The 12,212-nt window shown below is 53.3% G+C and overlaps 1 protein-coding gene across 1 annotated transcript in view; it reads left to right on the top strand.

Moving 5' to 3' along the window:
- The first annotated feature begins 362 nt into the window (after positions 1–362).
- LAMB3 (laminin, beta 3) overlaps positions 363–12,212 on the top strand; it is a 44,023-nt gene continuing 32,173 nt past the window's right edge. Inside the window, exons 1-8 of the mRNA XM_010002101.1 lie at positions 363–411; positions 913–1,067; positions 9,537–9,651; positions 9,836–9,909; positions 10,323–10,505; positions 11,380–11,443; positions 11,736–11,911; positions 12,057–12,182. Of these exons, the coding sequence (XP_010000403.1) occupies positions 363–411; positions 913–1,067; positions 9,537–9,651; positions 9,836–9,909; positions 10,323–10,505; positions 11,380–11,443; positions 11,736–11,911; positions 12,057–12,182 (942 nt within the window). The remainder of the gene's footprint in view (positions 412–912; positions 1,068–9,536; positions 9,652–9,835; positions 9,910–10,322; positions 10,506–11,379; positions 11,444–11,735; positions 11,912–12,056; positions 12,183–12,212) is intronic.

Here is a 12,212-nt window from a genome sequence, read left to right as displayed (position 1 = left end):
TGCTGCTGCTGCCGCTGCTGCTGCCTGCGGTTCCTCAGCAACCACACAGAGATTCGGAGATAGTGGCTGGGGAAGAGGGCAGTCCCTTGGGCACTTTGGGAGACTCTTCTGCCTGCGCCGTCAGTTAGTTGAAAAGCTGGGCTTCTTTGTTCAGGGAAAACAAACAAACACATTCTGAGCGGCTGATTTTCCTCTCTGTTGTTCTTGGTTTTCCACCCGTGTTACTCTGTTGTAGAGCGATTCAAAATATCCCCCTATAGACAAAGAAGGAACGTTAAGGAGCCAGGCTGAGCTTTAGACTGGCAGTTTGTGTTCATTTTTGCTCATGCTGCAAATTCTTCCCTAGGTGTGTCCCCGGCAGGATGGATTCTTGCTCCCAGCTCTGGCCCTGGGCATTATTTGTGCTGCTGGGTAAGGCTCTGGCTGCTCGGTGCTTCTGGGGGCGTCTGATTAAACAGCAACACTGCTAATGGAAGCTTTGTGTTAGTAGCAGTGTTGTGGCAGCAGCTCGGGGACTGGGAGATGTTAACAAGGTGATGTTTGGCAAAAGGCTGCTCTGTCCTGAGCAACCAGCTCCAGGGATGGCTGTGCAGGGACACAGGGGACCCCCAGGCAGGGCAGCTGGGTGTGAGGGGCAGGGGACTGAGCATCCCTGTGGCCCAAACACTGGGGTCGTGGTGAAGGAGAGTTTTGGAAGTGACTGATGTTACAAAGCACCTAAAAAAATACCTTATTAAAAGTGAAGGCGATTCAGGGGCAAAAATACCTTTGTGCTTTTTGCCATCTGCGTTTTGTGGGTTTGTGCCAAGGATGACTTTGTAGTTGGTCTGTTGTAGGGAACAGCAGACATGCTGGTTGATGTCTCTGTGCTGCCCTGACGAAACCACAAGTCCTGTTTTCCTGCTGTTCCAGCTGCCCCGTGGCCCCTGGAGGCACAGGGAGCCTGTCCCCAGGGAGCCTGCTACCCTCCTGCTGGAGACCTCCTGCTGGGACGAGCCCATCTCCTCAGAGCCTCCTCCACCTGTGGCCTCACCAAGCCCGAGACCTACTGCACACCCCACAGCGAGGTACAGTCACCCCTGTGCTCCTCAGCCTCCTGCTGATGCATTCACCCATCCTATCCACCCTACCATTTTGCAGGGATGAGTTTAACCTATTTCAGTTTTTTTTACCCTGGGTCATCACACCATCTGTGGTGGCCCCTCAAGCCCAGATAGCTCCTCCATCCTTGCAGCAGAGACGAGGAGCTGGGTGTGAACACAGTGGCAGGGAAAGGCAGCGAAAGAAAGCTGGGTGTGAAGCTTTTGTATCCCAAATATCCCAAGCCTTCCTACCTCCCAGATTTTTAGTTATGAACTGAACTCATATTTCACTTGTGAAAAACAGGAAGACTTCAGGTCTTTCACAAAGACTTGGAAAATCTTCTGAACTGCTCTCAGTCCTGCTGGTTGTGCGGGGGCAGGAGATGGTGCTGGGAGGGGGGGGGATAATGGTTCAGCCAGCTGCAGATCCCAGGCTGCAAAGCTGTCACCGAATCAGAGTAAGAGTTTATGGATAAGTCTGGCTGAGCACAGAGCTGAAATCGCTGCAGGGGTGATGTCCCTGGGGGGAGCACTTCCCAGAGCCTCTCTCTGTCGGTCTGGCAAAGTTAACCCTGTACCTGCTGTAGGAGGAGCTCCAAAGGGAGGGGGTTCAATGTGGACAGACAAAAAGGGTCTTGGAAGAGGTGCCCCAGAGGGAAGAAAATGCCAGAGCTCTGGTGAGGCAGTGTTTTCTGCAGTGAAATCCAGCTGGAGTGAGTCAGCTTCCTTCTGGTTTTAATCCCCCTTCAAGAAGGAGGCCAAGATGTGGCAGCCAGTGCTTGTGTTCCAGGGCCTGTGTTCTCACTGGGCTGGGGGGTGTTTGCTGCTCTGTGGGGAAGGCCAGGAGCTCTTGGTTGGTGTGAAACTGGGGCAGCTCCCTGGCCTGGATGGGTATGAGCATCTCGTCCTCCTGGATGCTGGGCTGGCTGCAGCATCTGTCCTTGGTCAGGTCCTTTTCCAGGCTGACAGTTGCACTCAGGCATTTCCTCCCTTCAGGCTCACATTCACTTTTTTTTGGAGCTGTTTTGCTGCTCCCCGGGAGTGGGGCTGTTTGCTCACCTCTCCTGCAAAGCCCCACTGCTTCCCAAGGGTGCTGAGGCCCTTGGACAGGAAAAAAAGCAAGCAATTATTCCTGATCTGGCTTTTTTTTTTTTTTTTTTCCTGATTTCTGTTTATACTTGAGGAAAACTGTGCATAAATGTACTTCTGAAATCTTCACTTAGCATTGACTTTTGACAGGGGCTTTTGCTTGAAGAGGAGGCTTGTACTGTGGGAAGTGAGTGTCTGCAAAACCTTGAGTAAGGTGGTTGTCCTAGTACCAGTTGGAGTGGGCTCTTTATTCCCTTTGCCTGACCCACAGAGGTCACTCTGAAGGGCCTTCAGCTGTGATCATATGCATCACCTGTCATCTTTGAAGTGCAGATTGGGTGCCTCTCTGGTGGCTGTGATACACCTTGAGCAGGAAGGATCCATTTGGTGCAGAATTAGGGAGTGAGGTCTCATGGCAGTTGTGTGGAGGAAGGCAGACAGCAAGACTGCAGCAGTCTCTTCTAGTCTTCAAGTCTAAACTATTCAATTTTCAAATTCCTTTATACCTTGCCTGGTAAGTACCAGGGTTAATAGGGATATAGAAGAATTAGCACTGGTGAGTTGCACTGGATTCTCCAGTTGTAGCTTTGGGAATGGGGTCTTTGCTTCCTTTCTGTCTACAGGTGTGTGAGCCTTTCCTGAATGGAGAGATGCATCATTACTGCCAGCAAATTCCTCAGAGACCCTTTCCTCTCTTTTGCAGCTCTAATGGCTAATGGGAGTTTTGAGTATACCAGCTCCTGTCTTTGCAGGAGAAATCCCTTCACGTTGGGCATTTCCTCTTTTTTTCCCCTCCCTTTTTCTACTAATTTAAGCACAAATTAACCCCCTGAACTCAATTTTCCTGTTCCCATCCCAGAAAAAGGAGGCACATTTAATTTATTGGCTTTTTTAAAATTTTGGTTACAAGCCTTGCTCCTGTTTGATTGCCAAATAGGTACAAATTTGGAGTCAGTTTTGCAGTCTCAGCAGAGGGCATGGGATGAGGGGTTGCTCTGGCTGGGGATGCCCTGGTGCCAGCTGGCAGGGACACACTGTCTGCCAGCCCCCCTGGGTGCTCTTGTGCAACTCTGGTGGGTCACTCACTGTCAGCATCCATTCCAGCCTCTGTTCCATTGTCTGCTCGGGCTCCAAATCCCTCTAACCTTTATACTTTGCATTACTGATTGCTCCATCCCTTGGCTGTGGGCTCAGGCTGGAGAAATCCAGGGGGGGATGCTCAGCATTGCCATTTATAGCAGGGGAACTGCGGCCATGGTTAGAAAAGTGCTGGGGGTGGAAAGCAGGCAGACCAATGGAAATCACTTGGTGCTTGGGAAATGGCTGTTGGAGACAGCAGGGAAGGTACAGGCAAGAGAGAAGCTGAAAATAAAATAGAAAAATAATTGTGCCTGGATTTGGAGGGATAAAGGTGCTGATGTGCATGGAAAGGCTTTCACTGAGGTGTGACTGAAGGCCCAGTTCACTCATCTCTCTGTTCAAATGTGCAGTGCAGATGGTGCTGGGAGGGAAGGCAATGGTGTGGCTTTCACATGGATTAGCAGTTCCTGGTCCCCAAGCCTGGCCTGTCAGGGTGGCAGCAGGGGGGCTGTGTGTGCTGGGCTGTGCTGCTGACAGCAGTGCTGCCCGTGCTGTGGGGGGTGCCCACCCAGCAGGATCAACCCTTCTCTGAGGGGGGAGCCTTTCTGTCCTCCTGCTAGTGCAGGGCTTTCAGCTTGGACATATTCAGAGCTAGAAAACAGAGACTTTACTGGTTGCTCTGTTCCTTTGGAGGGGCACCCCAAACACCTTGCACATCCCTGGGAAGTCTTTTTGCCAGGCAAGAGAAGATGGGCACTGGGTGTCCTGGTGTTGCTGCTGCTTCCTGCCTCCTGCAGAGGAGCAGCTTGTGTGTCTGGTGACTGTGTGGGTCCTCACACGGTGACCCAGGGAGACTTTGAGTATAAACATATTTGCATAAGGTCAAGGAGCAATATTTTCTGCCTGCTCTTACCTGCTTTTCATGGGCATTTGGTGGATATGAGCAGCAAAGGGTAGGAAGTCACTGTGTTGTGGTGACATTGGGTCATCCAGGTAGGAATTGAGATGAAAGGGATCAGAGATGCCTAAATGACCCCTAAATGAGTTGATGGGAGGAGAGTGTGAGCCTGGTGGGCAGGAGAGCTCCTGGCATGGCTGAGGATTCCTCTTGCTGATGGGTGGTCACAGCTGCCTGGCAGGGCTTGGGCTGTAGCATCTCTCCCTGTGGTTGCTCAGCACCGAGTCGTCTTTGGCTGCTTCCAAAAATACAAACCAATGTCTGTAGAAGACAGTATGTGCAAGACAAATGCTTCTGTCTGCCTTACTGCCACTATCTGATGGCTACATCTGCTTGCCCACCTGCACGAGTCGGTCAGGGAGCTTGGGACTGATCCAGAACATGGTGCCTGCCTGTGCTTCAGCGGGCCCTGGGCGTGTTGGAACAGGGGAGAACACGCTGGAAAGCCCCTGTGCTTCCCAGCTCATCTGCTTTTCAGACCCACATCAGCAAACTCAAGGCTTTTACACAGAAAAAATAGTGAAGTAATTGTGGTTGGGTGGGACCACAGGAAATCCAACACCCTGCTCAAAGCAGGGCTTCCAGTTTGGGGTATTGCTTCTTAATGTCCAGGATTTGCACAGAATAATTTGTCTTCCAGACCTGGTGTAGATAACGTGGGGCAGCTCTGTGCTTGTCTCATCTCTGCGTTCAGACACACCCAGCTCTTGGCTGCAGGGATGTGTCCCTACCTGTAGTGAATGTGCAGAAGAAAAACTCCTTTTCCCCTTATTTTTTTTCCTCCTCCCTTCTCTGTATCTTCTTCTGCCACACGAGTGCACCCTGGCACGTGTCCTGGGAGCCACCTCGTCGCTCCCTCGCAGACGCGCGGCAGAGGGACCCCGGGGCTGCCTGGGGGGGGTGGGGATGGGCTGTGCAGGGGCTGTGCAGACTGTCATCCTGGCAGGTTATAAATGAAGTTTCACTGAGGTGGGAGATGATGTGAGAACAGACGGGGTGAAGAAAACAGGCACCCACGTGCTTGCTTTTAAGCAAGGAAAATGAACTTAATTTCCTGAAACCCTGGGATGCTTCTCCAGCCGGTGCCTTCTTCCTCGTCTCCTGTTGCCTCTGAATTTGGGGGTCACCAGCAAAACCAAGCTGAAGGTCAGAGCCCTCTGATCATGATTTGACCATAACCTCAGAGCTCACATCCCAGTGGCACTTCTGCCTGGCAAAGCCAGGATGTGACATTAGATGTGAGGCTGAGAGATGTTACCTGTTTAAAGCCTGATACCCAGTCCAGTTTAGCAAACACCAGGGGCACACTGTGAAATTTAACCACACCAACACAGCCATGGGGAACTTCTGCCAGGTGTTCCCATGGAGAATGTATGGAATACTTCACAGGTGAGACAAGCCCTGCTCCATGGGCCTGGCATAGCAGTGTCCTACAGTGGGTGTTACCAGGGAAGGAAAATGGGTTGGAATAGAGAATTGTGTAACTTGGTGCCTTTGTTCCTGGGGTAATTTTTTCTTGCTGCCCACCCTATTTCTCAGCAATGCCCCCGATCTTTCTATATACATATAAATACCACTGCCTTCCAGATTGCCCCTAAATAAACCTGGAACAGTAATTGCTGTCCTATACAATATGAATTGTGCAAGACCTGACCAGGCTGGGGGTGGGGAGGCTCCGTGCCAGGAGCCCGACTGACACAGTGCCTGGGGCTGGCAGGGGGCTGGGGAAAAGGCAGGACCACAGAGGTCTCTGCAGTTAGGAAAGATCTGCATTTCAGGGCTGGAAAGAAGCAGCTTCCCATTTTTGCTGATGAAGTTTATTTTGGGTTCTGCACCTATGCCAGGAGGTTTTATTTCAAGGGCTCTCTACTCATATTAAAATGGCAGCTAGAGCTACTTAAAATACTTTGGTCTGAGTCCATAAGCTTAAAATGCTTGTGGTTTCTGCCCCTGTGTGAGCAGGGAAGCATGGAAGGCTGAGCAGGGACTGGGCCATGAGGCTGGAGCAGGAGGAGGGCAGCAGAACCCTGCGGCAGAGCTGTGGGGAGGGCAGTGGCTGGGCCTGCACCCTGTCCTGCACACACCACACACTCCCAGCTGTGCTGGAATGTACAGGCATTTTTACAGTCCCTGCTTGTTCTTCTACATGGATATATTTTTTCCCCTCCACCATTTATTTCTAAAACATGACAGCTGAAGCTCAGCACTGTGGCTTTTCCTGTGGACCAGCTGCTGTCTGAATTACCTTTTGAAAGGCTGGAAGGAATTCCTTTTACTCTCTGAACCTCTGTAACCTGCATTTTGGGTGACCCTTAGGAGCAGCCTGGAGGCACAGAAGGGCAGTTAAGTGGCTTCCATGCAGACCTACAACTTCCTTTCCATTTCTATAGGCCCTCCAGCCCCACATCTTGTACCTGCTGATTCTCCTGCTGCAGTAGCACTGGGGCTGGAGCAGCTGGTGCTGGGAGCCAGGGCTGGGTAGCCCAGCTCAGCCCCTAACCTCTTCATTGCCAATCTTCACGTACTCCCAGCTCCAAGGGATCCACTGAGGCTGTTGCTGTGCTAGTAAAGAAGGGAAGTGCTGGGGAAAGATGTGTGCTTGGTGAATCTGCCCACAGCCCAGCACTGGGCCATCATTTTTGGTAATTCCCTCTGTCCCAAGGAACTTTGAGACACATAGTCACAGGCAGTAACAGCAAACCCTCCTCTTGTGCAATGAAGGTGTTTCACAATTTGCTCCAAGGCTGGAAATGGATTTTGCTTCCAGTGTTAATTTTAGCCCTAATTAAAATGCTGAGGGGGAGGAGGAGAAAAAAATAGGCAAATAATTTTGGATGTTTGCCCCCAGCACAGCCCCTGGGCTGCACAGGAGGGTCTGTCAGGCAGAGACAGGCAGTTAAAGCTTCAGGTTTACTTAGTGCTGCATTTTAAGTGTGGTCTTCCAGACCTGGTGTAGCTTCACTGCCAACATTGCATCCTGGCTATGAGAAGGCACTTGTGTCTCTGGCACTAATGTGAATTCTCTAATAAGCATGTGTGAATCATTCCTAATGCATAATTTAGCTGAGATTAACCTTTCCCCTTGCAGAAAGCCTTCCTTCTCCCTTTGCTAATCACAGAACTCTTGTGAAGTTTAATCATTATTGGGAATTGTTCACTGGTTTATTTCTGTGGGCAATTCCTGTAGCTTCCCCACAGTTGTGTTGTCCTGAAATTTCAATTAATAACTGACATCAGTAGTCATTATCTGAAATGATAATGCCTGGACCCCATTGCATTATTTCTGATTCCTACTGGCAGAGCCAGGAGGAGTTGGTAGAGCCAGGGAAATTGCATGATTATATATTTTGAATTCTCTGTTTGCTTACTTTGCAACATTGTTATAAATATTGTAGTTAGCCAACTCCTGTTCTGGGATATTTATAGACAGAGAACATAAAGACTGTGGAAAATGTTATGGAAATAGATCAGTTTTGAGTGAGGATCTCTCCTCAGCATCTGCCCAACTTGCCAAGTGTTCCCAGGTCAGGGCAGAGCAAGTCAGGTCTGGGCTTTGAAGGAGCTAGAACAGCCCAGGGTCTGTCTCAGGTCTGTCTGCTGCTGCCCAGGCAGCTGCCCTGCCCTGGCAGGGGAGCAGTCCTGGAGCTGAGACCCTTATTTTGTAGAAATAAGAGGCTCCACTGGTGCAGCCTGTTCTGGGAGTGTGGAAATACGTGTAAATGTGAGTTAATCTTCTAAAGAGGAAACCAGAAATCTTGGTGCCACTGTGTCCCCCTGACCACCTGCTGCTGCCTTCCCCAGGCACAGATCTCTCCCAGCCCCAGCTCAGAGTGTAGGGTCGAGTTTGCACTGGAATGGGCTCGTTTGCTGAAGTATGAGGTGGGGATATTTTAGCACAGAGGTGGCTGTAAAGTGCTACTTGTCACTTGTCACCCGATATCTCTGCTGCACCTCTGAAAGCTGATCTCATCACTGGGGGCCTGAACGTGCTCTTCCCCTCTGCTGTCCCTTTCTGTGCCTCCCCAGGGACTGCCAGCCCTTGCAATGGGGTATTTTGTTGCCTTGCAGGTGTCAGATGTCAGACCTTGTTCCAGACATGTTCCCCTCTGCTCCTCCAAACCCTCTTTCCTCCAAGATGACCTTTCTGAGCCGTCCTGTCCCACACCAGCCATCACTGGCAAACACTCTTCGTCATCTTCCCCAATTCCTTGGTCCTTGGGATGTGCTGGCAGGAAGCATGTGTCCCTCTGCTACACTTGGGAGGCCACTTTACTGCTTGGGATGTGAAAACTTCGATTTCTAATGGGAATGTTTCACATCACTCTTGCTTTTGGGACAGCATTATCTGCAGCCCCTTTGCTCCACTCTGAGTGTGGCTGGTACCGAGTGCTTGGGATGCTCCTGTGGGATGCTGCTGTGGGATCTGTCCTACCCTGGTATTTGATCAGCCCTCTGGAACCTGCCCTTCCCCACCTTGGCCTCACCTGGGTGTCCCTCCATGCTTTGAGGTGGCCCTTGCCCAGCCTGCTTGCCCACCCCGTGCCCATCTCTCCTCTTGGCCTGGGTTTGGACCTTCCCCTCTCCCATCCCTGGCTCAGTCTGCCTCTTTCTGCACATTCCTGGGCCTACACATGTGCTGCACACACCGTGTGGCTGCACGGAGCCCTCCTTGGTTACTCAAAATGTGGGTATTTGTTTGCTCCTCGGGGACCCGGGTTTCTCCCTGTGCCAGGGCTCCGCTTGCTCCTTGAATCGCTTGCTCAAGTGAAAGGCTGAACTTTGAGCCACTCGACTTCCCACCCGCTGCCTCCTCACCCGCTGAGCTGTTTGCTGCCACCCTGCTCCCTGGGGAGAGCACAGGGCCCGAGCACCACCGGGCTGGGGATGAGAGAGAAAGGCCTTTCTGTTCACCCAGACAAGCAGCCCCCTGGGCTGTGTGGAAAAGGCAAACTGGTCCTGAAGAGCTGTAAAGGGTTTTCTATCTAGTGTGGTCATTGTGGAAAACAAGGGGGTTTGCTTAAAGTAAACACCTTATAAAACTTAGAAAACTGAAAACATCTGTTTTGCCAGACGTGTTTTAGTCAAAAGCATTTTGGCTTTAGTTTTTAGTCCATAAAACCATGAGCTGTGTTTTTTAACACGGTGTGAAGGGGGACACTTCAGTCCTGCAAATCATTAGTTTTATTGATCATGGTTCTTCAGTTCTCTAACAAACCAGCTTTCCTGATGCCTTTTGTTTCTCCTCAAGTTCTTGGGCCCCTCACCTCTGGGGTCTTTCCCTCTGGCTGAGCTGGGATGGTCACTTCCACCTGTCGTTTCTCTTCCAGTGGAGCATGAAATGCTGCAGGTGTGACTCACGGCTGCCCCACGTCTACAACGGGCACCGTGTGGAGAACATCCTCTCCTCTGCGGGGCACGCGCGCTGGTGGCAGTCCCAGAACGGTGAGTGAGCTCCACTGGGTGTCTTGGGGTCCCTTGGAACACTGCAGCTCCTGGCCCCAGGCAGCACATGTGAGGAGAAGAAGAGCTGTTGAATTCAATAGATTGGAAGAAGGAAATAAATGGCTTGGCTCTTTTCCTGAAGGCCATGCTCTGCACCTCTGAAGCTCCCTCTCTGTGCCCACAGGCATCGAGCATGTCTCTCTGCAGCTGGACCTGGACCAGACCTTCCAGCTCAGCAGCATCCTGCTTCACTTCAGGGTTTGTGTGCATCATCTCTGCTTGTGAGGAAGTCACACATGGCAGTGGATGGGCCCCAATGACTTTGTGTCTGATAGGAAGCACGCCAGGGTCCCCATCCCTCTGTTTCCCCCATTTTTCATGGCCATTCCTCCATGAGAAGGAGCAGAGCAGAGTGGTGGGTTCCCATCCCATGAATATCTGCTAAAAAACCTCCTTGGTGTGGATGTGCATTTGTGGCTGCAGCAGGGCTGGCCAAGGGGAGAGGGGGACCCAGAGATGGTTGATAACCTGCAGGGAGGGGATTTCTCCAGCAGCCTGTGGAGACCTGAGCCTGGAGGGAAGAGGAGGAGGAGGAGAGGCACCCCAGGCCCCAGGGTGGGATCTGGCCGGGCTGCCCTGTGTCCCAGACGTGTCTTTCTGCTGCCCCACAGTCCCCACTGCCCGCTGCCATGCTGGTTGAACGCTCCACCGACATGGGCAGGACCTGGCAGGTGTACCAGTACTGGGCCTCCGACTGCGCCGCCGCCTTTCCCCGCATCCCCCGGGGCTCCCCCGAGAGCTGGCAGGACCCTCGATGCCAGGCACTGCAGGGGTCCCCTGGCCGTGGTGGCACGGTAGGATCTGATGGGTTGTGTGGCAGGGACCCCGTGGTGGCCCTGGGTGGGGGTGGGGGGGGTGGCCTGAGCAGCGCTGCAGGGACACGTGCTGGTCTGGAGCTCTCCCCTGGAGAGGGATGGAGCCCATGGGCACCCAGCGCTGCTGAGGGGAGTCCTCAGGAGGATTCTTGCTCCTCTGGGAGGGAAGCCACCTGCAGGGAAGGGATTTCTCCAGCAGCCTGTGGAGACCTGAGCCTGGAGGGAAGAGGAGGAGGAGGAGAGGCACCCCAGGCCCCAGGGTGGGATCTGGCCGGGCTGCCCTGTGTCCCAGACGTGTCTTTCTGCTGCCCCACAGTCCCCACTGCCCGCTGCCATGCTGGTTGAACGCTCCACCGACATGGGCAGGACCTGGCAGGTGTACCAGTACTGGGCCTCCGACTGCGCCGCCGCCTTTCCCCGCATCCCCCGGGGCTCCCCCGAGAGCTGGCAGGACCCTCGATGCCAGGCACTGCAGGGGTCCCCTGGCCGTGGTGGCACGGTAGGATCTGATGGGTTGTGTGGCAGGGACCCCGTGGTGGCCCTGGGTGGGTGTGGGGTGGGTGGCCTGAGCAGCGCTGCAGGGACACGTGCTGGTCTGGAGCTCTCCCCTGGAGAGGGATGGAGCCCATGGGCACCCAGCGCTGCTGAGGGGAGTCCTCAGGAGGATTCTTGCTCCTCTGGGAGGGAAGCCCTCCCTGCTTTGTGATGAGCAAGGTGTTTTGTTCCTGCAAAGTGCTCTGCAACTCGGAATTATTTACCCGGTGCTCAGTGAAGTTCTGCAGAGGCAGGTCTAGAGCATGAGGTGCAGGCACCTCTTCTTTCCTGCTTTTGGACTTTCCATTTTCCTTCTCAGGTGAAGTTCAGCATCCAAGACCTGGCATCTACCATCACTACCTCTTACAGCCAGACTGTTGATAGTAAGTGAAAAACCTCTTTTATTGAGAAAGGAAGAGGGGATGATGGACCTTGTGGTTCTTCCTGCATGTGAGGGAGAGCACCGGGCCAGGTTAACCCTGCAGGGAGCTGCTCCTCAGCAAGGAGGGCCTCAAGCTGCAGGTTTGACTGCTGCCCTGGTGCCTCTGCTGTGTCAGGGAGTAGTTTTGCTGACGACTCAGCTGCTGCTCTTTGTGCCGACGTCTCTGTCCCTGGCTCTGAGCCCTCCACACAAGCCACGGGCTGCCCCTCACCCCTCTCCTTGGTCCCCAACAGACCTGGGCCAGTTCACCAACCTGCGGATCAACTTCACCGAGCTCGCCCACATCCCACGCCAGGGCTACCACTCTCCCAGCACTTTCTTTGCGGTGACAGAGATGGGGGTGCGGGGGAGCTGCTTCTGCCACGGCCACGCTGACCGCTGCACCTCTTCAGGAGACCCTCATGGTGTGGTGAGTGCTGGGGCAAAGCAAAACGCCCACAGGCAAGCCCTGTCGTACCAAACCAGCCCTCAACCCTGGTAGGAATGTCAGGAGGATGAAGCTCTGGAGCCCAGGGGCTGCCATCCAGGGGGGTAAAGCGTTGTCTCTGCAGCAGGTGCCCGGGCACTGCCTGTGTCAGCACAACACTGCTGGTCCCCACTGCGGCCACTGCGCTGCCCTCTACAACGACCGGCCCTGGGCCCCCGCGGAGGACAACGACCCCCACGAGTGCCAGAGTACGGCAGGAGCCTTTCCCCTCTCCTCTTCCCCA

Source organism: Chaetura pelagica, unplaced genomic scaffold (assembly GCF_000747805.2).
Source record: "Chaetura pelagica isolate M959 unplaced genomic scaffold, ChaPel_1.0 scaffold181, whole genome shotgun sequence".
NCBI classification, from domain to species: Eukaryota; Metazoa; Chordata; class Aves; order Apodiformes; family Apodidae; genus Chaetura; species Chaetura pelagica.
Note: the sequence above shows the minus strand (reverse complement) of the source record. Positions and strands in the feature narration are given on the sequence as shown.